This window comes from Vulpes lagopus, chromosome 17 (assembly GCF_018345385.1).
Source record: "Vulpes lagopus strain Blue_001 chromosome 17, ASM1834538v1, whole genome shotgun sequence".
NCBI classification, from domain to species: domain Eukaryota; kingdom Metazoa; phylum Chordata; class Mammalia; order Carnivora; family Canidae; genus Vulpes; species Vulpes lagopus.
In genome coordinates, this window is record NC_054840.1 from 23,221,840 (window position 1) to 23,246,824 (window position 24,985).

The 24,985-nt window shown below is 44.5% G+C and overlaps 1 protein-coding gene across 10 annotated transcripts in view; it reads left to right on the forward strand.

Annotated features, from left to right (window-relative positions):
• Positions 1-24,985, forward strand: part of DGKG (diacylglycerol kinase gamma) — a 206,759-nt gene that overhangs the window by 99,550 nt on the left and 82,224 nt on the right. For all 10 annotated transcript variants that reach the window (XR_005984256.1, XR_005984257.1, XR_005984253.1 and 7 more), the window contains 2 exons: positions 1,860-2,020; positions 9,390-9,454. Coding sequence is in view for 2 of the 10 variants with exons in the window: in XM_041731892.1 (XP_041587826.1) it covers positions 1,860-2,020; positions 9,390-9,454 (226 nt within the window). In the remaining 8 variants the exon portion in view is untranslated. The remainder of the gene's footprint in view (positions 1-1,859; positions 2,021-9,389; positions 9,455-24,985) is intronic.

Below are 24,985 nucleotides of genomic sequence, written 5' to 3' on the forward strand. Positions count from 1 at the left end.
ACCTACCCCAGCAGAACATAGCACTAGGGTAGTCTCTCTCTCCCCCCACAGTGCTCACTCTAGGAGGGGCTCACTTAGGTGTTTTCTGAATAAAATTCTCTCCTCTCCAACTTACTGCTCTTTTTCTGAATTAGGACTCAGAGTACAAACTGAAAAGCTACACTGCCAGGTAGTAGAGGCATCCAAGCCATCATAGGCCCCCATGGCCATTGGCCCTCATGTTGAAATCCCCCTGTGGGGGATCTCCCAGTGGTGACCAGCTTACAGGACAAGGGGCAGGAGGTAAGGAGAGCTCTGCAAACTGCAACTGCTCCCATGGAGCTGGGAATGCTCCAGAGAGTAGAAGAGGTCGGGGCAGCACATGGAAGGGACAGAGAAGTCTGGCAGGCAGAACTGGGATGGGATTCCAGATGGCTGATCGATTCAGAGAAGATTCAAGACCAGCTCAGGCAGTGGTCAGTATTCAGAGATGGGTTCATGCCTGGTGGCAAGAGCGGAGGGAGCAGGAGCCAGCCCCAGAAGGAAGCTGGCAGGAACAGATGTCCTTGGCCCCACACTGATGCTAGGGAAGCACCCTGTGTTCAAGAGGAACAAGCAGAGTGCAGCCCCATGCGCTGCGCATCTAGGAAGCATGGCTGGGCACGAGTTTCATGCAGGAAGCCCAGGTCTGTGCTCCCAGAGAGCCTCAAGGCTCTCAGCTACACAGTTGCTACCACTGCTATCTTGCGAGGCATCCCCAAGGAGCTGACCAGACTAACAACTCGAAAGTACTCTTCAAGGTTGCCCTAAAGGTAAGCAGGAACGTGGGAGTGTTGTCGGAAAGAAAAGACGGTCTCTCCCACTAACCTCTCATGGCTTACGGTTCACTTTCTGTGCTGCTCTTCTGTTGCTGCATAACAAATTATCATAAATGTCGAGGCTTATGACATCCATTTGTTCGCTCACAGTCCTGTCGCGCAGGAGGCCTGAAACAGTGTGACTGGGTTCTCCGCTCTGGGCCTCACAGCCTGAAATGAGGATGTTGGACAGGCTGTGCTCTTCTCTGTGCTCTTCTCTGGAGTCTCTGGAGGCAGAATTTGCTACGACGCTCATTCAGCTTGTTGGCAAAATTCAGGCCTTTGTGGTTTTGGGCCGGAAGTCCCTGTTTCCTCGCTGGGACCACTGTCAAATCCTCGAGCCTTCCTTTTTCCTTGACAGATGGATCCCTCCATCTTCAAAGCCAGCAGTAGAGAATCTCCCTCACCTGAAATCCCTCTCAAGCTTTGAATTTAATTCTTAAGGAAAAGCCCAGTCCTTTCCAAGGACTCAGCCGATTAGGTCAGATCCACTCAGATGACCGCCCTTGCTTAAAGTCAGCTGTGCCATATAGTATAGCCAGTCATGACAGTGATGGGGCTATCTTATTTAGAAGTCCTGGGAATTGCAGGGTGTATGCCCCCGGGGGTTGGGGCACGGATAGTGAGACCATCCTAAAATGCCGCCTACCACACTGTCCATCTCCGACATGACACAGTCCTGGAACGGATCTTTTGTTCCGTGGCATGGAACTTTCGAGCCACCCAGCCCACCAATTCTCTAGGGCTTGCTTTGGCTACATAGGCCTGCTCACCTTTGGCCAGCCCCCAACCCTATCTCCCACTACTTTGGCTTCCAAGTCTCCCAGCTTTTTTCTGATTACACCCTAATGTCCTCTCCTTCTCCATGGCTCAGGGAACGTAAGTGTCTGTGGCCCCCAAGACACACTGGGGTGTCTTGTGGTCACAGATGCCCACAGAGTTCCTGTCCCCAATAGCTGACTATACATCAGAAACAACTTAGCCTTTCTGCCTTGAGGTCAAATGTAATGCCGTGTTCCACAGGTTATGAAGGGGGCAGCTTGACAAAAATCCTGAAGGACATCGAGCAGAGCCCCTTGGTGATGCTAGACCGCTGGCATCTGGAAGTCATCCCTAGAGAGGAGGTGGAGAATGGGGACCAGGTCCCGTACAACATCATGAACAACTATTTCTCCATTGGTGTGGTGAGTTGGTCAAGGATTGCCTTTCTGCATGGAAGAGAAATGTCTGGGTGGGCAGAAAAGTTCTGGTCCTTCATTGTCCCCCCCCCCCCCCCGGGTCCCTACTCTTCACCTCTCCCAGCTGTCCCCAGTCTTGACTTGGGTCCGAGCATCCTTGCATCTGGCCTGGGCACGGCCATCCTGAATGTACCCAACCCTGACCCTAGGTTATGGAGCAAATTCCTTCCCCTATAATTTTAACTAACACAAGAAAATAAGAATTTTTTTTAAAAAACCGATTTCCCCTTTGGGTAATTTGAAACAGTTTAAAAGAAGTAACACCAAGAAATAACCACAGGGCAAAGTCAGGAAAAGACTCTCATGTGAGCTTCCAGAGTTGAGAATTCCTATCCTCCGAGGAGGGCCCCTCCGTGTCTGAGGGTTCTAAGCCAGCTAAGTTAGCTGTCAGAACTCCTTGTCTCCTGTTCTCTCCCCTCCTGTCAGCTGAATTCCCTACAATCCAGGTGTTCATGAACCTCTGGGGGTGTCTCCTCCCAGCTGACCCCTTAGCTGAGCGCCATGCTCATCAGTGGTGCTTCCACAGCCTTCTTCATTCACTTCATCAGTGTACTCTCTGTATTTGATTGAAGAGATTGGTTCACTGTGCCCATTTAACACCCCCAACACACACACACTCATCACACACCCAACACACATATCCTCTACACACATATACCCAACACACACACATATAACACACACCCTTAACACATACCTCTACACACATATATCCAACACACAACACAGACACACACAAAGCACAAGGACAGTGCCACATTCCTGTTTCTTCCTCCAGGCCCCAGCACATTGAGCATAACTCAGTTTTACTGAACTCAGCTTCTGATCCAAAGAGGACTGTGTGGACACTCTCTCAAACTGTTGAGAATGGAATCAGGGAGAAAAGAGATCCATCCACTCCATAGATAGAGCTGGGGTTCAGGAGGGGGATGCAACAAAGGCACTAGCATTTATTGAGCATCAACTGTGTGCTCTCCACTATGCTAGACCTTACATATTGCAGTCTTGTAGGAATCATTGTCCCCACAGTCTCCATTTTATAGACAGGACCTCAGGACCCTTGATGAGTGAGGGCAGGAACTGAAGACACAGACACACTGTGCCTTACAGTCTTTCCTCTCTGTTTCCCTGTCTTTAGAATTATGCTGTCCAGTTTCAGATCCATAGGAGTCCCTGCAAACCAACCATCCAGACCCAGATTGTGTGATAGCTGCTCTTGTCAACCATCCTCACCTGTGCCTCTTTTGAAAAATTTGGTGACTTAAAAAGAAAAATGAAATAGGAGGGGAATTGATAGGTAGCTTAAGGGAAGAGCCGGTTTGAGGAAAGGTGGTTTTTTAACAAAAAGACTAGAGGAATATCTGGTGGCTCAGTCGGTTGGGTGTCCAACCCTGAGTTTCAATTCAGGTCATGATCTTGGGGTCGTAAGATCAAGCCCTGAGTCAGCTCCATACTCAGTGCAAAGTCTGCTTGAGACTCTCTCCTTCTTCCTCTCCCTCTGCCCCTCCCCGCTGTCCTTGCTCACATACACGCACTCTCTCTCTGAAACCAATAAAATCTTTAATAAAACCTTTAATAAGAAGACTAGAAGAAGAACCATGGAAGAGGGAAGGATGTTTTAAAATACCGTAAGTTTACAAAATTTAAAACTTACCATATTTGTAGGTATTTTCTTGATTCTTACAACAACATCAAAGGGTAGTATTCTCTCCATTTTGTAGGTGAGAAAACAAAGAGTCAGAAGGAGGGATTTGCCATCATTTTTCTGGCTCCTGAGCCAGCACTGTTTTTCTATTACTGCAGCAGAAGACAGAAGCATCGCTGAGCCAACAGTCAGGGTCTGACAGGATGGGGGATTAGACTAGCAGCATATTTAGGGTCCCTGTGCCTTATCTGGTTTATCCCCCCAGCTCACCTGGCCTCCACTAAGGGAGACCCCTCTCCCTAGCTTCTTCCAGCTGCCCCCCTCCAGAGGGGAGATAAACCATAGTATAGCTTGCTAGCATGTATTGAGTACCTGCTGTACACTAGACACAGGTGCCCTATTGGTAGGTATAGACCTTATCCTTTTGTATTTTGTCAGGAGGAACTGTAGCTCAGAACAGTACAGAGCCGGGTCTCAGCTGGTGAGGGGTGGAGCTGAGAACCACTAGTGTCCAGCTCCAGAAGCCCCTGAGCTGTGGACTCTGAGCCACATGGCCTCTGCACAGCCTCTCTGTCTTCAAATGCTTTCCTTCCTAGCAGCACTGATGGGGGGAGGGAAGAGGGAGGGAATCTCAACATTTAGTGTGTGATGGCTCACCTATGCCCTTTGTCAGAGATGCAAATTCCACCCCCATGACAGATCTTGGTTTGTATTCTGATTCAGTTGGTCTGGGAAAGGTCTGGGAGTTTGCACTTTTAACAGGCCTCTGAGATCATTCTGATGTGGATGACCCCAACCAATTCTTCAGCAAATGATAGCCCATCAGAACAGTAAAGAATGGTCAAAGGAGATGGTCCTACGCAGGAGCAGAAGCCAAAACTGAACTAGATGAAGGAGAAAAATGATAGAGAGGAGAGGATGAAGACCCTATAAGCAGCCAGAAGGAAGGGAGAGCTGATAGCAGGGCTGGGTGCCCTGTCTGGGAACTTCTGGATGGCAGCTTACAGCCATGGCTGCCTTCAGAGGCTTTGGCCCCACATCTTCTCTTTCTTGACACCCTCAGCTCTGGCTGCCAGAACGTGATTCTTGTTACCTCTCGTCTGTCTCTACACAGTGCCATATGCAAAAAGTTTCACTCACTTTGCATTTCCTGACCAGATAGGTAAACACACCAAAAAGGAATAAACAGCCTCACCTTACACAGACCATACCCAAGAGCTGGGATGATCGTGGTTTTAATTCATGCGCGCAAATGTGCAGGTAGGAAGGAAGTTGGGGGACAGGAGGAAGTAAAGGAGACCACCTCATTGTCCCCCAAGGAAAGGCATCCAAACATTCTCCATCACACTTAGTGGTCAGGGTGTTTCTGTACCTGGAGCTGACTTTGAATAATCCAATCTGTTCATCTTTCAACTTAGAACTTCACAATATCTTTCGCATGATTTTTTTCATACACCTTTCACTTGTGCGTGTTTAATATTTTATTGCAAAGCAGTGAGGAACCAGGACAGGTTTTTATCTCCTCGGTGTACCCTTAGCCTTCTCTCAATAAAAATGTTTGCAGGGTTTGTATGCTCGCTCTTTAAAAGTTGGAAAGGGAAATTCTTGAGAAAACAAGTAGTCAATACGCAACTCTCACAGAATCTGGGGCTGACATTTGCAGAAGCTCTTCCTCCCTATTTGACCTCCCAGACTTTGTAAGAGGAGAAGTAGGTATGTAAACCAACCAACAGTTTTACTTCCTTGGGATAATTAGAGTCAGACTCCTTTGGCAAAGAGAGTCTTGCAAAGTCTTTGCCTCTTTTTTGGAAGGACCTGGACTATCTTACTGATGTCAGATGTCCGTGGCCTTTCGCATGTATGAAGGTGATGACAGGGACTGCTGCTGTGGTGGCGCTTGGTGGTAACGCGTTTGCCCTGACAAGTTCACCTGGTCCCCTTGGTGCCAGCAGCACCCATGTAATACATGGAGGGATAAACAGGGCAGACCCTCCTGGCCCACTCAGAGAGTGACTGTGGCCCTGCTGTTACCACATTTCCATCACCTACATACATGCTGGCCCTCCACCACTGAAGAGTTGAGAGTTGGCCTTCTCAGTGCCCTATTGGCAGGAGATTTTAAACATAGTCATTCAGGCTGCTACTTCCTCTGGCTTCTCTGGCCTCCTTGTCCCTGCTCTTTATTTTTGGATTTGCAGAAATGTCAGGATGGCCAGGTATCAGTGACAGGAAGTTTGGGACCATGAAATAATTTCTGGGGTATGTGTAACTCCAAATGCCTCAAAGGCTCTGCTTTCACTGAGCCTCCACAGGAGGAGTGAACAGCTAATCCCTTGATTCAATGAAATCTATTTCTGATACTAGGGGAACCCAGGGGCCAGGGAGAGGCCACAGTCACATTAAGCTGCACACCATTCTCCACCTTCTGATTGTACTTCTCAGGCTTTTCCAGCTAAGTGTCCACGGTGATGAGCCCCCTACTGATAGGGAATTTACCAAAAAGTTAACCATTTTCGCTGCAACTTTTTGGATGCCCTCTGGGTCAAGTTCTTGTCTGTCACCTGTGAAAACCATGGAGGCCCTAAGACAATGGAACTCACTGAGTAGTGTCTGGGAAAAGGGGTCTACATCTCTTTTTCATCCTCCAACCTGTCATAATGTTTCAGAAAAATCCAAATTCCAAATGATCTGTTTTATTGTCTCCTTTGTCTTTTTACCTCCATAAGTTGGTAACATGGCTTAGACCTGCCTTGTCCAATATGGTAGCCATTAGCCACATGTAGCGATTGTGTACTTGCAATGGGACTAGTCTAAATTGAGAGATGCTGTTAAGTATAAAATATACACCAAATTTCAAAAATGTAGTATAAAAGGATTGTAAACATCACAATAATTTTTATATTAACTCCATGCTATAGCAATAATATTTGTCAATGAAAATATATTATTCAAGTTAATCTCACTTTTTTTCCTTTCCCTTTTTTAAATGTGGCTACTAGAAAATTTTAAATTTATTTCCATTGGACAGCACAGGCCTAGACATACAAAAAGCTCAGAGTCCAAATAACAGCTGCTTATATTTGGAAGGGACACAAAAATCTTTTGGACTTCTAGTTTTAATTCAGGAAAGAGCAGCCCATCATCTCCTCTGTTCCTCACATCACACAGAAGGGCCCCGGAGAGTGAGGCCTTCAGAAATGTCATCACTTCCAAGGCTTTGCAATTCCCATCTCTATCCCCCTGCACCTTCAAAATGGAAGTCTTATTTTGCTGTAATTATTACCAAGAAAGGGTTTGAACTGTCGCAGCACTGGATTCGAGAATTTAAAGAAATTACTGTTGAATGTAAAATACACCCAGCTCAGTGCCTGACACAGAGCTCAATGGAGGGCGAAGATGAATCTAGACTCTTTTGAATCCCCAGGTAGAGAACTGTGGTCAGAGTTGAAGTATTTATCAGCATCGCCTTTTCAAGACCAAACAGCAAAGGACCTGCTCAGCTCTCCCTTGCTACTTTATGTATTTGTGGGGAGATTACATTGGAACCCCATGCTTAACTAGCAATATTGTAAAGGCTGGTCTTTGTGAAAAGAAGCTTGGCAAAACCTAGTTTAAAAAAACAACAACGAGGATAATCAGAACTGTATGGAGGGAGGGAGCCTGTGCCCATAGCCCCGAAAATAAGAAAACCAGGAGCCAGTCACAACAGTCCTGGGGGTGGGGGGAGGTCGCAAAGCATAAATCATGCCAGGCAACATGTGATGGCTTTTCGCTCTCCTCCTCTTTCTTTCTTTTCTTTTCTCCTGACAGAAGAAAATTAGTGCTTCCAAGGAACACAAGTAGATGGAATGTTTTCTTGAATTCTAGAGAAGCATTTGACAGATGTCACATGAATCTTTTTCAGAGTGTTCACTGAAACTTGCTCAGAGTGAGGGAGGGAAAATGAAGGCCTGCTGCCTGGAGAAGCCACCCGGGGTGAGGCCTCGGGGAGATGCTGCAAGTCTCCCACCATGTGTCCACAGGGGGCCCTGACCAAGACCTTCAACTCTCCATGTGTCTTAAAGAAAAAACAAAACAATCAATAACTAGAATTTAAATGTCAAATTCCCAAAAGGCTATTTCAGCAAGGAGTGTTCGCCAATCACAAAAAAAGCTCATAGCCTCGGCTTGCCTCTGCAGTGGACTGCTCGCTGGGTTTGCTCCTCTGCCAAGTTCAAGTATGATAGAAGCCCCCCTTTGCTCCCTAACTTGCACCTGGACTTTCTGTCTCCCACCATTACCCTGGTTTTACTCCCATACACAGCACATGCTCAATAAAAGCTGCTCCACTGAACTCTACCTCCTAATGTTAAAAAAGTAATAATGATAACATTCAGAAAATTTCTTTTGTGAGTCCATACCGAGAAACAGAATTAATAAGCATTCACTGAGATGGAATGTCAGTTCTCTCTTAGCCAAATAGTCTAGTAAATGAGTTTCTGTAGCTTTTTTCCTGCATATTTCTGACTCAGCTCCCTTGTTTCTGTGTCATCTCCCCCCATCCCCGGCCCCCCCAGCCCAATTCTCCTGTTTATTTCTAAAACCCACCACCTGCACCCAACGTGCTGACATGAGGCCTGAGCAGTGAAGGGACGCAATTCGTTCTTCTGCTGGAAAATGAGACCATTAATGAGGGTGAAAGACCAAGTGTGAGGAGGAAAGATGAGTAGATGAGCTCAGTGTTAGGTCTGAAGCTCAGAGATGATTCTAGAGATCAACATTATAGAGACATTACACACTAGGAGTAAGTATGAGAACTCGAGATGGTCCATGACATGGAGTGTAGGCTGCAGATGGGACTCAGGGCGGAGAAGTTCTGGTCAGAGGATGCAAAACTCAGAAGCATGGTGTCCTGGAAGCCTTCCCAATCGTGAGTTCTGAGGAGCAGGTGGTCAATAGTGCAGCTAGGGGTGTGCAAATAAGAGGACAGCAGAGTGTCCATAGAAGGTGGCAGTGAGACTCTTCTTGACTTTGGGGAAAGTCCTTTCTGTGGAGATCAGGGAAAAGAAGCCAGGAGTTTAAATATATTTTTAATACCTACTAAGCATGTTATTCAATGCTACTAATAATTTCTATTGCTATGGATTATTAGAATTAATATATAACCGCATCTACCAAAGTCAGTGTTCTGGTTTTGACAGTGTAGCATAGTTACATAAGATGTTATTGGGGGAAGCTGGGTGAAAGGGATACAGGAACTCTCTGTACTATTTTTGCAACTTCTTGTGAGTCTTAAAATATTCCAAAATAAAAAGTATTTTTTTAAAAAAGAGTTAATATGGCAAGGCATTTCCAGAAATTCACACTCAGCCCCACGCACGGGCTTCTGTACTATAACTGCCCCCACACCCAGACACCCTCTCGCTCCTCAAAGGGCAGTGGCTTGTCCCCTTCATTCACCCTGAACTGTGGTCGAGAGTGAAAACTGCGAAGGGTGGACTGGTCTAGGCTCTACAATCTCTGTAGCCCCTGACCTTGGACCTAGTGTTGCCCCTTTGTGGGAGCCTCCCCTGTGACATGGATTCTCAAGGTCTGGGGGATTGCAGTGGGAGCCCGTGTGCTGCTTTTCTGTACGCACTGCATGGTCATGACCACTCATCAGGCGGCCGCTTTCTTCTCCTTCCCTTTCAGGATGCTTCCATCGCACACAGATTCCACGTGATGAGAGAGAAACACCCTGAAAAATTCAACAGCAGGTAAGAGTGCCATGAAGCTGCAGCCCCCCTCCAGCCCTGCACTGCCCTCCACCCCCCCACCCCCCCCAGCCAACCACACCGCAGCCTCCACCTGCTCTCACCCGAACGTTCTTGGCCCGGCCACCCAGGGACTTGGCTTTCCTGCCACGTTGCCGGAAGGAGGGTTTCCATTTCCAAGCAGAAAACGGTGTCAGAAACCTGCGGCAGCCTGGCCGCCTGTCCCCTCGCAGAGGATGCTGTGAAGAGGGAGGGACTGCGGGCGGGCAGGGAGGGCGCGCTGTGCCCGCCTGGAGGGGTGGGGACCTGCGCCTGGCTAGCTGGAACCCCCTCCTGGGGCTTGGCCGCTTTCTCCAGATGGAAAGCTGCTGCAGCCTCGGCCCCCTGGAATTTCTGTGGGGAGGAGCAGGCTGCATGGCAGGGGCCTCAGCCTCTCTGGAAGGGAGGGGGTGGCAGCAGGGGAGGAGGGGTGGAGGGGGTAGGCCGGGCCAGGAGGGCAGAGAGGGCGTCGCCTCTGTGTCCCCCCCCCAACAGCAGAGGGCAGCAGAGGGAGGCCCCTGCAGGGGCTGGGACACCAGGAGCCCCCCAAGTCCCAGCCTCAGCCCCTGTGTGAAGCCTGGACGTTAGGTCCAAAAACACGAGAGAGAAAACCAGATTTTTTGCAAGCAAAACTAAATCCTTCTTGCTGGTGGGAGGGAATATGCGAGAAGTGAGTTGTGACTGGCATATAGCTACCCCGGGACTGCTAAAATACCTTTCTCCATTCTTCTTTCCTTTTTTTTTTTTTTTCCCTTCTCTTTGATTTCCATCCCTTTTCCTCTGTGTTGTACCATTTCAAGATGACCATTGGATCCCACCCCACCCTCCAGCAGGTGGGGGGGAGGAATGCAGACTTAGCCTCAGGGAGTGACTTATATAGCCCATAGGATTCTCTTCAGAGCAGAGGTCCAGTATTGTCGGAAGACATTTATTTAAAGCCTCACACCCCCAAAGAGTGCCATCATTTTCATTCCTACTCCTTTCCCCTGACAATATCCACCACCCCTCACCGCCACCTAGGAGGTTAACAGGGGTAAAAAGTCCTATCGTAACATTCTTCAGCTTCAGGAAAAGCGATCTGAGATCTGTGGAATCTACTAGCTAAACTCATCTTCTTAGGGTGGGTCTTCTGTGCCAGGCATATTCCATCAGGCTCGCACACACAGCCCATGCACACTCACAAATCACTATTAACAGGTATGTGTTCACCCCCCACTCTTACTGTAATCAGCTGACCCTTCTTGTACATCCTTTGTCACTCTCACATACACGCTAAATTATTTCTTCTCTTCCACCCATTGTAGACCTTTTAGGCACTCTATTCACAGGGGGGCCCTTATGCATACTCATGCACACATACTTGTTAAGATGCCATATGCTTGTGAAATCCATAAGGGTTCTGCTCATTCATTCATTCAACACTAGCTTTTGAAAACATACTCTGTGCCAGGCACTGTTCTGTAGGTGTTTTGGACAGACATGTGTAGGGGCTCGCAGTCCGGTGGTGCAGACCAGAAGGGAGATATGCAGAGTGACTTGTGTTCAGTGGTACGAATCAAGCTGACTTATGGGAACACAAAGCAAGGACATGGAATTTGGTATGGAAGGGCTTCTATCTATAGAGATGCCGAGACATGGAAAACAAGTATGTATTTTTCAGGTTGACAAAAAGAGAAGGGCAGCCCAGAGAGAAGGAACCAACTATAAAAGGATAACAATGAGTGAGAGAAAGCAGGATGCTTGGGGAAGAGCAAGCCGTGCTGGTCTTTTGGCAGGGAAGAAGCAAAACCTCTATAGTAGGTAGAGAATGAGAAAGCAGAAGGAGGGAGAAATTTCTCCATATCCCAAAGATCAATAGACAGGTCAACATATGACATGAAGAGAGTAACTGTCAATTGTCCACATGATTAAATATAATTAGAAAGATACCTCCCTCGGTGAGAAGAAGAGTTGCAATTGTGCATTTCACGATGATCTGGTGACTGTTTTTCCTTCCACTTTCCTAGTTCTATTAATAAGACTATTCTGCAGTTCAGGGCCCACCCTTCCCCTGGTCGAGGTCAAGGTAGTAGGTCGCCTGGCATGACAGGCACACGGATTTGTGTGTAAATCTGGATTTACACACAAATCCGTGTGCCTGCAAGTAAGTGGAGACCTAGTGACATAGAAATGGGTCCTGTTTCACAAGGTCCTAGACCCCTTCCTAGTAAGAACTTTGAGTCCATGCTGCTTCCACCCTGCCTGCTTGCTCATGTTGAAAATACTCATGAGTGCCCAGTTTGTCCACTGAGAGGCAGGCGAGCAGCCATTTTTTTCCAGGCTTCCTTATTTAGCTTTGGAGATGGTTTTAAATAGGCAGGTGGTTGTTGCCATGGTTACACCATTACACCAACGGCTAAACTTAGGAAGGGCCACAAGGGATAGGAAGAAAGCTTGATACCCGGGATTTGGAAATGTAAACGATATTATTAAACAAGGCTTCGTTTTACTCGGCTGCACTTAGGTTTTCCAGAGAGTAGTCACTGCTTGGCTGGATGTTCTTACAGTGAAGGTGCCACACTGGGCCCTCTGGGGTAATTCTGAGGTTAAATCTAGGGAGTCGTAACTGTTTTGTTTTGCTTTGCTTTGAACAAGGGAGTGTAACTAATCAGGGCTAGAATTTATCAGGAAACTTGAATCTTTCACATCGCTCATTCAGTTTTCTGGGCTAGTCTAACAAGAATTCTTAACCTGAGGTACAAGGGCTGCAGAAACTCTGAGAACACCTTGAAATTGTATAGAAGACATTGACTATCTTTTTCTGGAGAGAAAGTCCATAACGATCAGAAGGCTCTTGCAGGGACCCAAAGCCCTCTCATAGTTAAAGGTCACAATTCTGAGGCCGCCTTGAATCCTAAAAGGAACCTTGGGGTTTGGTTGGGCTTTTAGGAAATTCTTCCTCCAGTGGCTTCTCTACACAGGTTGTTGCCAGAGAAGGTGATTGGTTGTTCGAAACTGAGTTCTGTTCCCTAGTGGAATAGCTTTGCTAATAGATTAAAAATCACACCCAAGAATGCAGGAACATGAGCCAAGTGTGATGGGCAAGGACAAAAAGGCCTTTAATGGCAGAGATAGGGCTATTTTGGGTACATTCTACTTCATAATCATTGACAGGCTAATAATTGCTAATTTAGAAATATTATGAAAAATTATCATCTTGTTGTTGGCATAAACAGCAGAAGACAGATTTAACTCAGCTGCGAGTCTAACATGTGTTAGAAGGTGTTCTAGGCTACAAGGATAAATAAGACCTGATTCCTGCCTTCAGGGAATTCACAGTCAAGCAAAGAAGGAAGAATAATCTTCAAATATTTTTTACAAAGTGATTTGCACATATGAGGGGGTTCCATTTTGTAGGTCATACAGCGTAAAAGAAGTTGGATAGTATAAGACACTTATTAATGGCTGTATCCCTACATCACTTATAAATGAATTGTTTAGAAATAATGTTACAAAGGAACCATCCTGAGAACTGTTATTTTTTGAGCTCTTACTAGGTGCCAGGGGATAAACTAGGTTCGTTAAATACATTATAGTTTCGAAATCTCAAGATCACTCTACAAGATAAATATTAGATAAAGGCGTTTTATAGATAAAGACGCTGAGGCTGCGAGAAGCCAAGTCACTTAACTGAAGTCATACATCTTTTCAAACACCAGAGCTGATATGATTCTAAGCTAGCTCCGAACTCCTCCAGAGTTCAAACTCAGTTTTCTGCCCCTGCTGTCTCCCATGGATTTCATTTATCAAATGCCTATTGTGTATCAAACACTCTGATGGGTACTACATACATGGGCCGCTGCAATGCTCACAATCACATGCAAGGGCAAGTGCTGCTGTCTCCATTTTGGAGATGAAAATATTGAGGCTAAGAAGAGTAGAGCTTTTATCAAGTCTACCCATCTTTATGGATTATCTCTGTGGGAAAATGCCTGCTGAGTTCCAAAGGGAGACCACAGGTACACTACCCACTCTTAACTTGTGTGGTATGACTCTTCTCCCTATCCCAGTGTCTAAGCACAGAGCAGGACCGAATTTATGATTTGTGCAATGTTAAAATGTAGGGCCCTTTGAACAAAACTATTAAGAATTTCAAGTCTACGACAGTAGAGCATTAATTAAACCAAGTACAGAGCCCTCCTAAGGGGGGCTCCTTGCATCTATGCATGTTTCTTCCATAAGCTGGCCCTGGCAAAGAGGAAGGAATTTATTTAAAAAAAAAAAAAAAAAAAAAACCTCACATTCGCCAGGGCTCGCGGGGGGAAGTTTGCAATAAAGATAAGATTATGGAGGAAAGAGGGCTTTAGCTCTGGAGGAGGGAAGGGATGATCAGTCCCTCAAACAGGCAGTCGTCAGTATTAGCAGATGAGCTGATGACACCACTGAAGTCTTCCAGCTAGCTAAGAACCAGTCCTCTGTGGAGTTTTTGGATTAACTCTCTGTGAAGAACTTTTTTAATATATGGAATATATACATGGAAGCTACCAAATTCCAAAGTCACTGTGGTTGAATGTCCAGAAAGAGAAGCCTAACTATGGAATTTTTTCGTTGTTGCTCAGAAACTCAGAGCACTTGAGGAATGTGTTATTCCAAACCTGTTGAGTGCCATCCACTTGAATATGTCCCTCAGCAGTTTAGGCTAAGGCAAGATACTTCCTGTTAGGCACTTCAAAGGGACCGAAACCGTACCTCATTCCTACCAAAAGCTGACCACCTTTCCCCAAAGCTCTTGGGTAATTAATAGACTCTGGAGTGTTAGCTTTCTTGGAATCAGGCCCGTGGAGTAATTGATGAGGGGTTCCCCCAGAAGCCCTAATGTAGCATGAGACCTTAAGAGGTTGGAAATACATCTTGCAAATAACTAAGCACTTAACAGTTATTTATAGAATGAGGCAGCAGGGTATAGTCTAAGTTGGCATTCAAAGTTGGCTCTGCCACTTACTAGCTGTGTGACCTTGGGCAAGTTACTTAATCTCTTTAATCCTTTGCTTCCTCCCCTGAAAATCCTGCAAGGTTGCTATAAGTATAATGAGATCATGTATAAGTTCATGGCACACGGTAGGCAATCAATAAACATCTGTTGTTGAGTGTTGCTGAATAACTAGCATGAGGAAAGCATTGCCTTAAATTGCCAGTGACAGGCTTTTCTGATAGAGTGGCTAGTGGGATTCAGTCATCATGAAGTCTTTGCTTTATTGGCATGGCCCTGGAACTGAAAAGTTGGAGGACAACTAAAAGTGGAAGCAACCACATCTGTGATACACTGAATCTATCTAAATCCCTCTCCGAAGGGGTGAGAGTATGGCATCAATTAGCCGGGATGGATTTGGATTCCATAGAACTGGAGCTACAGAGAAAATGCCCATTAAAGCCAGAGGCAGAGATCTGGGGTCTGAATACCTGAGATTCTAAGTCCAAATGCCAAGCCAAGGCTAGAGATAGCTGTCTGGGACCCCAGCTGACATGGTAGCAGGAGGAACAGGTAAGAGTGAGTAAGGTGGAGTCACAGGACAGGAGCCATGGGCTCAACGGATACCTAGGGGTTTACCAGCTGGAGGCAAGGAGTGTACTGTTGGTGGGTAGGGGGATGGTCAAGGTCAGTCAGACACAAAATGTAACGACTCTTCATTCATATTGACTCTACCCTCACCCACTGAGCACCTCTTCTCTTACTTTACTTAGATGAACACAGCAATGTTCTGTGGGAGGCAAAATAGAAGCCGGTAAAGCTCAAATCATACAATTCTGGAAATCAAAGGGCCTCCCCTCTTGAATGCCTGTACTATGTTCTGCAGTCACAAGCATAGACTTTATCACCATTTACATAAGATTTTCTTTGTTTTTTATAATCTAAAAATGAAACCATTCTAAGTTATTCTTTCCAGGAGCCCTTTGAGGTAGCCTAGTGTTACAGCCCAGACTGTTTGACTTTCCCAAAGCATAAAGATACAACAGCAGCAGACGAACGAAGCAGGGTTAAAATCCTCACCATTGGAGGTGTCATTCTGTGCCCTGAGTTGAGTTTTGCTCCTCCCTAATACTTGGCACCCTCGAGAGACCTGCCCTCAGTACCCAGAGGGTCCAAACTGTCTGCACCTGTTTCCCTCAATATATCAAACTATTTTTTCAAACATTTGGGATTCAGAAAAGCCCCAAATGAAGTTGATTGTGGCATTTCTATTTTTATTCTTACTCCTGTAGGTATTTAAAAAGGAAATGCAAACCTCATGTTTTGTGTTCAAGTACCTTTGACTCTTCAAGTCAGTTCTGACAGAGCAGCCTACTTAATTACTGGAATGTTTATATACTAGCCCACACAAATGTTTATCTGCCACCCTCCCTACCCCTTCTTGGAAGAGATTCAGGGAGTTAAATGAATGAAATATGGGTTCATGTTTTTTTCACCAAACATTCATCATTATGCAACTGCATAAGTTCAGGGGTTTTTCTTGGCTGTCTTCTTTGTTTACAGTCAGCCCTTGATTATTTGCAGACACAAGGGAACAGCAACATGGATCATTTAGATTGAAAATTTTAGGAGGCTGTTACTAATATTTGTGTGCAGGTCTCTCTATCCTAAAGATTCATAGTATTTTAATAATATGATAAAATCACATTGACTTTTTTTTTTAAAGATTTATTTATTTGAGAAAGAGAGAGAGAGAGAGAGTGTGTGTGTGTGTGTGCGTGTAGGGGGGGCGGATAGAAGGAGAAGAGGAGAGAATCTCTGGCAGACTTAGCACTGAGCACAGAGCCAAATGCAGGGCTTGATCTTGTGACCCTGACATCATGACCTCAGCCAAAATTAGGAGTCGGGTGCTTAACCGACTGAGCCATCCAGGTGCTCCAAAATCACATTGGCTCTTGACATTTGCTTCATTTTCCTTCTGGCCCCCCAGTCCATTAGAACAGGTAGCACAGCTTCTCAGACTGGTACACACAAGGAGCCTATGATATCTCGAGGCTCCTTACAAAGTTGCTCGTTTGCCAAAACAGTTCCTTATTGTAGCTTAACAGGCCTTTTCTTCTAGCCCCTGCCAGACTAAAACAAGAAAGGTAGGATTCCTGTCGATAAAGAGTGGAATTAGTTTGTGATAATATCAAAAGGAACTTGGAAACAAGCTATATTTTCACATATTTAGGACAGATAATCCAGGGGCACCTGTGTGGCTCAGGGGTTGAGCATCTGCTTTTGGCTCAGGTCTCAGGGTGTGATCCCGGGGTCCTGGGATTGAGTCCTGCATCGGCTCCCCACAGGGAGCCTGCTTCTCCCTCTGCCTATGTCTCTGCCTCTCTCTGTGTCTCTCATGAATAAATAAATAAAACCTTTAAAAAAAAACCAGATAATCCAAAAATTATCAGTATTTACTGATTTTTAGAAATATTTCCGTCAAAGAGCTCAAGGTGTAATATATAATCAAGTTCAGAAGGGTTTAGGTCAGCATGATAAGCTCATGGAAGAAACTCAAAGTAAGGTTAAGAACTGGCTGGTCCTCAAATGGGTGTGACAGTGTGGATGCTTTCCAGAAGGAAGAGGTCAAGAAAGTGCTGGAATTTAATGTCTTCTTTTAAGGAAAAGACTGAATCAGGGATTGTTTCACCCAGAGAAGAAAAGACTTAGGGAGAAGTGATTACTGACCTCAAATATTTAAAAAGTATTTCTCATTAAGGAGGAATTAAGTAATTTGGTCTGACAAATCAATGAGGAAAATGGCTGGAAGGACCACTAAATACAGGACATCAGTTCTACTACTTAGAGCCATCTTAAGTATAGGGGGCTACTGATGAGAGCATTTTCAGATTTTAATATTCTGGCCGATGCTGGACAAACATCTGGGGCTCCAGTGAGGCCAGGTGCCCTAGGGTACAGGTGCTATCACCAGACAACCTGGATTCAAATGCTGGTGTTGTCATAACCACTTATATGTGACCTTAATCAAGTTACTTTTCTAAGCCTTAGTCTGCTCACCTATAAAATTGGGATATAATAACTTTTTTTTGTTTGTTTCCTATGGATGCTATAGCACATCACTACACTAATTTATTATATTGTAGTTCTGGAGGTCAGAAATCTGAAATAGGTCTCACTGGGTTAAAAATCAGCGTATCCTCAGGGCTGCATTCCTTTCTGGGGGCTCCAGGGGAAAATCCATTTCCTTACCTTTTCTTGCATCTAGAGGTTGTCTGGGGGCCCCTTCTTTCTTTAAAGCCAGCAATGGCCTATCGAGTCTTTCTCTACATGGCATCCGTCTCACAATCTCCTTCTGCCTCCCTCTTCCACTTAAATGGACCCTTGTGATTATACTGGACCCACTCAGATAATTCAGGATCATCTCCCTATCTCAAGGTCAGCTGACTGACCATTTCAATTCCACCTTCAACTTTAATTGCCTTTTGCCATATAAATGAACATATTCACAGCTTCCAAGCATTCGAACATGGACATTTTCAGGACATTATTCTCCCTACTACAAGTACCTTACCTAAGTACCATAGAATTATCTCGAATCTTCAATGAAGCAATGCATTCAAAGTGCTTAGTACAAAGGCTTGGCACATTGATATTAATTATTACTATTATTTTTAATATTTACATTATTACAAAGATAGATCCTACATCAAATAATAGTCATCTTAGGTGACTCAGAAGCCTTAAAAACACTAAGATATGGTGATGCTCTGAAAGGGATAGATAAATATCTATTGGTCATAGGACATGAGTCATCAATACAGCAATATACAATGTGCTTTTTTTTCCTCTTCATTTATCTTGATAAAATTTTTTCAATGCATTTATCATTATATAATTTAGTACTATATCATAAAGTATGATTACATAATACATTGAAATATCATTGTAAATGATTTGTAAAGTTCAGAAAAGTTAAAGAAGAGGGATGCCTGGGTTGCTCAATGGTTGAGCATAGACGTGATCCTGGGGTCCTGGGATGGAGTCCCACATTGGGCTCCCTGCATGGAGCCTGCATCTCCCTCTGCCTATGTCTCTGCCTCTCTCTATGTATTTCTCATGAATGAATAAATAAAATCTAAAAAAAAAAAAAGTTAAAGAAGAAACCAATCACACATAGTGCCATCACTCAGAAACACAGTATTACCTTTTTGATATATTTCAGCAGTTTACTTGATACACATATTTTTTTTTTAATTTTTTTTTTATTTATTTATGATAGGCACACAGTGAGAGAGAGAGAGGCAGAGACACAGGCAGAGGGAGAAGCAGGCTCCATGCACCGGAAGCCCGACGTGGGATTCAATCCCGGGTCTCCAGGATCGCGCCCTGGGCCAAAGGCAGGCGCCAAACCGCTGCGCCACCCAGGGATCCCTGATACACATATTTTTAAATATTTGTGATAATATGTTTTTATAAAAATATATGTACAATTTATTTAAAAACTTTTCTTTATACAAGTAATTAAGACTTATTGTGGACAATCATAGTATCCTCCAGGAAATAAACACTGTTAGATTTATAACATATTTAATAGCAGGGAAGCTGCTATTAAAACCTAGGTCTGACTCTGCAGTCTCCATTTATCCTGCTATACTTCCCTTCATCTCTCAATGCCCAGTTTGGTACTCCATGGCCAACGAAACACCCAAGAAAGAGACTAGGGAAGAACCACAGAGATAATTAATGGCCCCATGAGAAAACCTTAAATAAACCAAAATCTTTTGTTTTGTTTTGTTTTGTTTTGTTTTGTTTTGTTTTGTTTTGTTTTGTTGGAGAGGAGAAGCAGGGGCTGGGAACTAGTCCTCCCGTGTATGAAGGATTCACAACAGGAAATAGTAACCACACCTTACTCTTCATCTCAGCTCAGGAAAGAATGAGACGGGCAAATGTGCTTCTCTAGTGAGGAATTGCTGTTTTGGATGGGAGGAAGATTCTCCTGGCCTGGAGACCCATTAAAGGCTAAAATGAGTTATTGAGGGAAGTTGTAGAATATATTCCAAAGGTTTCTAAAAACAGAAGCCAGACTCATTCATCAGGGATGACAAACACATCATCTTCCCTGAGCCCAGAGGTAAGCGGATGGTGCACACCAAGTGACAGCCCTCTCCCTCCCACACAACAACCAACTGCAGTGCCCCATAAGAGACTTTACCTCCTGTGTTCCTCAGCTCCCTGCTGGTCCCCACGATGTCCCTTCCTGGAGATATCCTTAGCAGTGCCCTGGCCATCTTGATGCTCTTTCTTCTCAGGCCTTCAGTTTGGCAGCTGCCCATGTTTTTGTCCTGTTTCTGCCACATAAGGACTTGCTACCACAATCCTTGTCACATTTTATAAAATTTAAACTCACGTGGTTTGCCTTCGGGATCATTTATTATCATCTCCCCCCAAACGCCAATCTAGCCTTATCGTTGGCTTGTTCTGTTGGTCTCCTCTTCCCCACTCTACCCTTAACTCCTCAGTCTAGTACAGCATCGCCTTCCGGGGCCTGATCATCACCCATTGTTTCAAAATGCAGTCCAAGATATTCAAAACACTCCAACCCCAGCCTTGGCCTCCACTTTTTCTTACAATCCACCTACAAGGTTTTTGACACATCTTTTCCAACTTCGATTTTACCCTTTGTCTTCCCTAAGTCATTATTTTGATGCAAAACCGCTCTCACTCCACCTCATTCCTAAGCTTGATCACTCAGAGAAGTGAACCCTTCTTGGGATCCACTGACCTAAAAGCAAAAGAAGGTTGATTCCCAAGTATGTTCCCTCATTTGGCCAAAACATGTTGAGCATCTATTCTGTGTTAATATTGTGCTGGGGCCAAGGAAATCAGGATTACCACAGGCCCTACTTCTAGGAGCCCATGGTTCTAGTTGGGAAGATGAGCATATCCAGAATCTATCACCAACTGTATTCGTTTCCTAAGGCCACCTGTGTCTCTCTGTCCAAATTTCTCTTTTCTTATAAGGACACTAGTCATTGGATTTGGCCCACCCTCATCCGGTGTGACATCACCTTAGCTTGAGGACATCTGCAGAGACCCTATTTCCAAATACAGTTGCATTCACAAGTATGGGGCTAGGCCTTCAACATAGCTTCTTGGAAAACACAGTTTAACCAACCATACCTACCCTCCCTGAAGCCCTCACAAAAGAAGGAAATATAATATAATACGGTAGGCTTTGTCTTAACAAGGAGCCATGAATAGTGAGTGTGTTGTGGGAGCACCTAACTGAGAAAGTAGGATTAGACTTCAGAAAGAAAGTTGCATTTGAGCCTGAGAAAGAAATGGGAATGCCCCGAAGAAAGTAGGAGCCAGGTGTGGGAGAAGTAGGCTGGGCAAAGGGCAGACATGCTGGAGGACACTGGATGTGAAGAGAGAGGCAAATGGTTCTGAGGCGGCATGGGAAGGCAGGTGGGAGGCAGCCACAGCAGGATCTCCATGCTGTTCCCAGGAGTTGCCCTTTTCCTACAGGTGAGGGAGTGGACGGGGAGGTAGTCAATCAGCAGATATGTTTTGAACAGGTCAGTGAAGGAATGCATTGTCTTTAAAAATCTTTCCAGAGCCCAAATTTCAGGGCTTCTAGGAACACAGGGACCTTTATCCTGAAATGTATGGGTGTACAGGGTGTTAGGTCAGAGAGGGACCCAGAGGGACTGGAGAGGAGGTAACCCTCAGGAAGCCGGAAAGAGGGCTGTCAGGAGAGAACCAGCTCTGCTAACCTGGGGGAGTTCGTGCATATCAGGGCCAGAAAAACCGTGGAAACCAAGCACTGGGCTTTTTTCACAAGCCCGGAACTGTGAAGTGTGCTGTTTGATTGTGGAAGTAGAAATTCACATTGAACAAAATTCCACACGTCATTCTCTCTTCCTCACTACCACGATTTCATATTCTCTCATCCAGAAGTTGACTTAGGTGGTCTCTAAACTTAGCTTAACATGGTTTTTGCTTACTTGGTTTTTACGTCCAAAGGAAAGAGTATCAGAGTTAATTATCCCTCTGTTATTCTCTACTAATTAGAACTTTGGAGAATTATCGTCCTTCTGCATTAGGGGCATTTCTGTGATACACCAGAGCCCATCTTTATATTTAGAGCTGATGTGATTAGCATATGCAGTATGATATATTTTCCTTAAACTGTTCATACTTGCACATGTTTTATGAAAAAAGAGATTGAAAAACAATAGATATTCTCAAGAAAGATTCAAGCGACGATTAATTTTAATTCTTCACTTAAATCAACATTTACTCAAGAAAATGTTAATGGATTTGTTATTTGGCCAAAGATTTTGAAAGCAGCCTTTTGCTGTACTTATCAGGAAACTCAGTAACTCTCCTGTGAAATAAGTAAATTATCTCTCCAGAAACCCTGGGCAAATGGCTTTACAACTCCATATGTTAGGCTGTGTTTCCCTTTACATGAAATGTAGATACTAATCCCTGGGTTTTGCTGCATCCAAAAATCAGCGCCGAGTTTCAGCTTCCACTCCGCCTCTTTCTTACTCTCTGCCCTTGGGAAAGTTACTCACTTCTCTGATTCTTCATTTTCTGGTATGTAAAATGGAAATTACAGCTATCTCACAGGATGCTTATGAGAATGAGAGTGGATAAATGAGTGGAATTGAAATGTTTCAGATGTTGGTATGATACTATTGATTATTATGGGCATCTGTAAGAAGAACATGCAGTAGTATATAAGCAACTACATTGTATAGGCTCTCTCATTTAGACATATAGTGTTGTGATTCTTAACTGTACTAATAACTTGCAGACTCCAAGCTTTGGGCAGGCCTTTAGGTTTCCCCTCCCAATGTAAGCATCCTTCTGTAAACACCTCTCTGAGAGGGATCATCAAATCTCCACTTTGAAGATTATAGAGCTCTACTTTGAAGATTGTATGAGTGTTTAAATTTCTTTTTTCTTTTGGCCCTGCCACTTCACCTTTCACTCAGAAAGCAGTTTCCCTATCTTCTAATGCTCTTCAATGAGAGAGGCTCTCTTCATTCCAAGAATGCACTTATACCCTCCAATTGCTAAAGCATCAGGGACTTACATAAATGCTGCACAGTCATGTTTATTGAGCCTACACTTAGATTGAAACTCCCCACTGTCTAGTAACAAGATGTTTTCTATTCTATTGAATGAAGGGTCCCTTTAATCTCAAAAGTGGACCTTTTTTGGAGAGTGTTCCAAAGTGCCAATCAAGCCAAGTACCCTACCTTGCCTTTGAACTCAGGGGGCTGAAAGTGTGTCTGTAATCTCCAGTTTGGGATTACCACAGGGCAAGAGGTGGTAGGAACATTGAGGGTAAATTAAAACCCCCAACCGTTAGTCTCAGTGAAGCTTTTATTGGAGCTATCAATACATTCCCATTAATTAGCATTCTCATTCATCAGGTTCTCCCTTTCCTCTTCCGTATTACCTTGTCCCTGAACTTGGGCAGGGAAAAGAATGGAGGGTGCTCATAATCAGGGTTTCTGCAGACATGTGCAGGGTTGGGGCAAAGAGAATCAAACAAGATGCACTCTGATTTGAGCTGATGGGCTGGTTCATGATTTGTACTTTTAATTTTGCTCTCCACCAAGCTAGAGATAACTATACTAAAGAAAAATGAAACAGTCAGCAATAAGCCAATGAGTTAGAAGAGATTTGAGGACTGGATAATCATTTGTCCTTTAATAATCAAGACTTGATAGCATAATGTTAGCATTCATAATAATCATCGTTTGTGCCAAGTGGAAAATTCGGGGGAAAGGTAAACATGAGCTTAAGCTACTTCTTCAGTAAAGGACAAGTTCGTTACTTAGTGTTCTGTGATCGCCAGTTGATAGCCTACCATGTTGTATCTGACCTGTAAACACAGGGTGACTGAAATTTTTTTTTTGTCTCAGAAGAAGTGGACTTGGGATGATATTCTATTTCTGTGTATATGATCAGTGCAATGCCAACAGCTTCAGTTCTTACTCTGACACAGCTGGTCAGCCCTTGATGTTAGACACCTATTAGGACTTGTGACTGAAAACACTGGCAGCTCAAATGGGAAGAATCAGATGGGGAAGGAGAGAGAGGAGACGCTTTTGAGGCAGGTGCTAGGAAAATTCCTAGGAGGGAACTACAAAGGTCTCTGTGAGGGATCCCAAATCCAAATGGCAGCAGAGGCTAGGTAGTTAATATAAGTGAGGTAAGTGAGAGGATGTGGGGTTCGGGGGGCGGGGGGGGGGGTGTGCTCTAGCAAACAGGAGAGCACCTGCCCTATGTCATGGGAACAGCCAGCACTCAGCTTGAGCCAATTGCTCCCATGATGGAGAGCAACCCAGTATTAACAGATCCCATTTCTCAAGAGAAGCTGGCTTCCAGGAGTGTATATAAAATCTTCCAATTTAAAAAACCATGGTGCAAGTCAAATAAACACAATTCCAGGCCCCATAAGATCAGGCCTCCAAGTTGTCACATTGAAGACACTGGGAAATAGAACCTCAGGGATGTGATGGGGGTGCCAATTATTTATTTTTCTTACTTGACCTTGATCACAAATTTACTGGTACTGCCCAGGTAAACGGGTCTCCTAGCAGAGGAGTGAATGAATGGGCTTCAGGAAGCTTTAGAGATCTGTGTATTTGCATTGATGAAGGGTTTCTTGATGTCCTAAAAGAAATGATCTAAAAAGAAAACAAATTCAGAAGGTCAAGGGAACATAAAGCAAGGTCAGAGTCTCACGAATAAATAGATATAACATGGAAATAAAGAGGAAATGCCCCATCCCTGTTTGGGGAGAAAAATATAAAAGTCTGATACTGTATTCAAGGAGAACAGACATAGACCTTCTGGAGAAGAGAAAGCAGGTTTAGTGAGAGCCAGTGAAGGTAGCTTCTCAAGTTGTCCACTTCAGGCGTGTATCAAAGTAGCATTGGTTAAAGCGCATTCTATGGGAAGTTACAAGAAAACTCACAAGAGGAAATCATCAAATCCACTTGGGAAATCCCATGTTATGTATATTTCTTTTGGGTAGGATCTTTTAGAGCCTTTGGTATAGATTCTAAAATATCGAAACCATGCAAAAGCAAGATATTTAGTTTCTCAAATTTACTTGACCATAGAATTCGCCTACCCCAGAGCACCTTATGAAATCAGTATTTTGCTGAATTGACTTTGGTGAAAACCCCTGCACTAGAGACAAGAAAGGGGTGAGTATACATGCTCATATATAACCCCTCGACTATTTCTCCCTCCTGTGGGTGTGGGGGCAAGTAACACATCCAGAAGAATCCTCATGAGTATCTCTAGTGACTCTGATGCCTTGCATAGGAAACTAAGGGATGTGGGGCAGAGGTGATGCTCAAGTCTCTTCCTCTGCCATGAGTCATGATTTTAGAAGCAATAAGCATGTATGGGGAACACAGAGCTGCTCTGTAGCTGATCTGAGAATGACTATTCTTCTGGACCATGGATCTCAGTGCTGGAGTGACAGGCCCCTGGCAAGAAATCAGGAG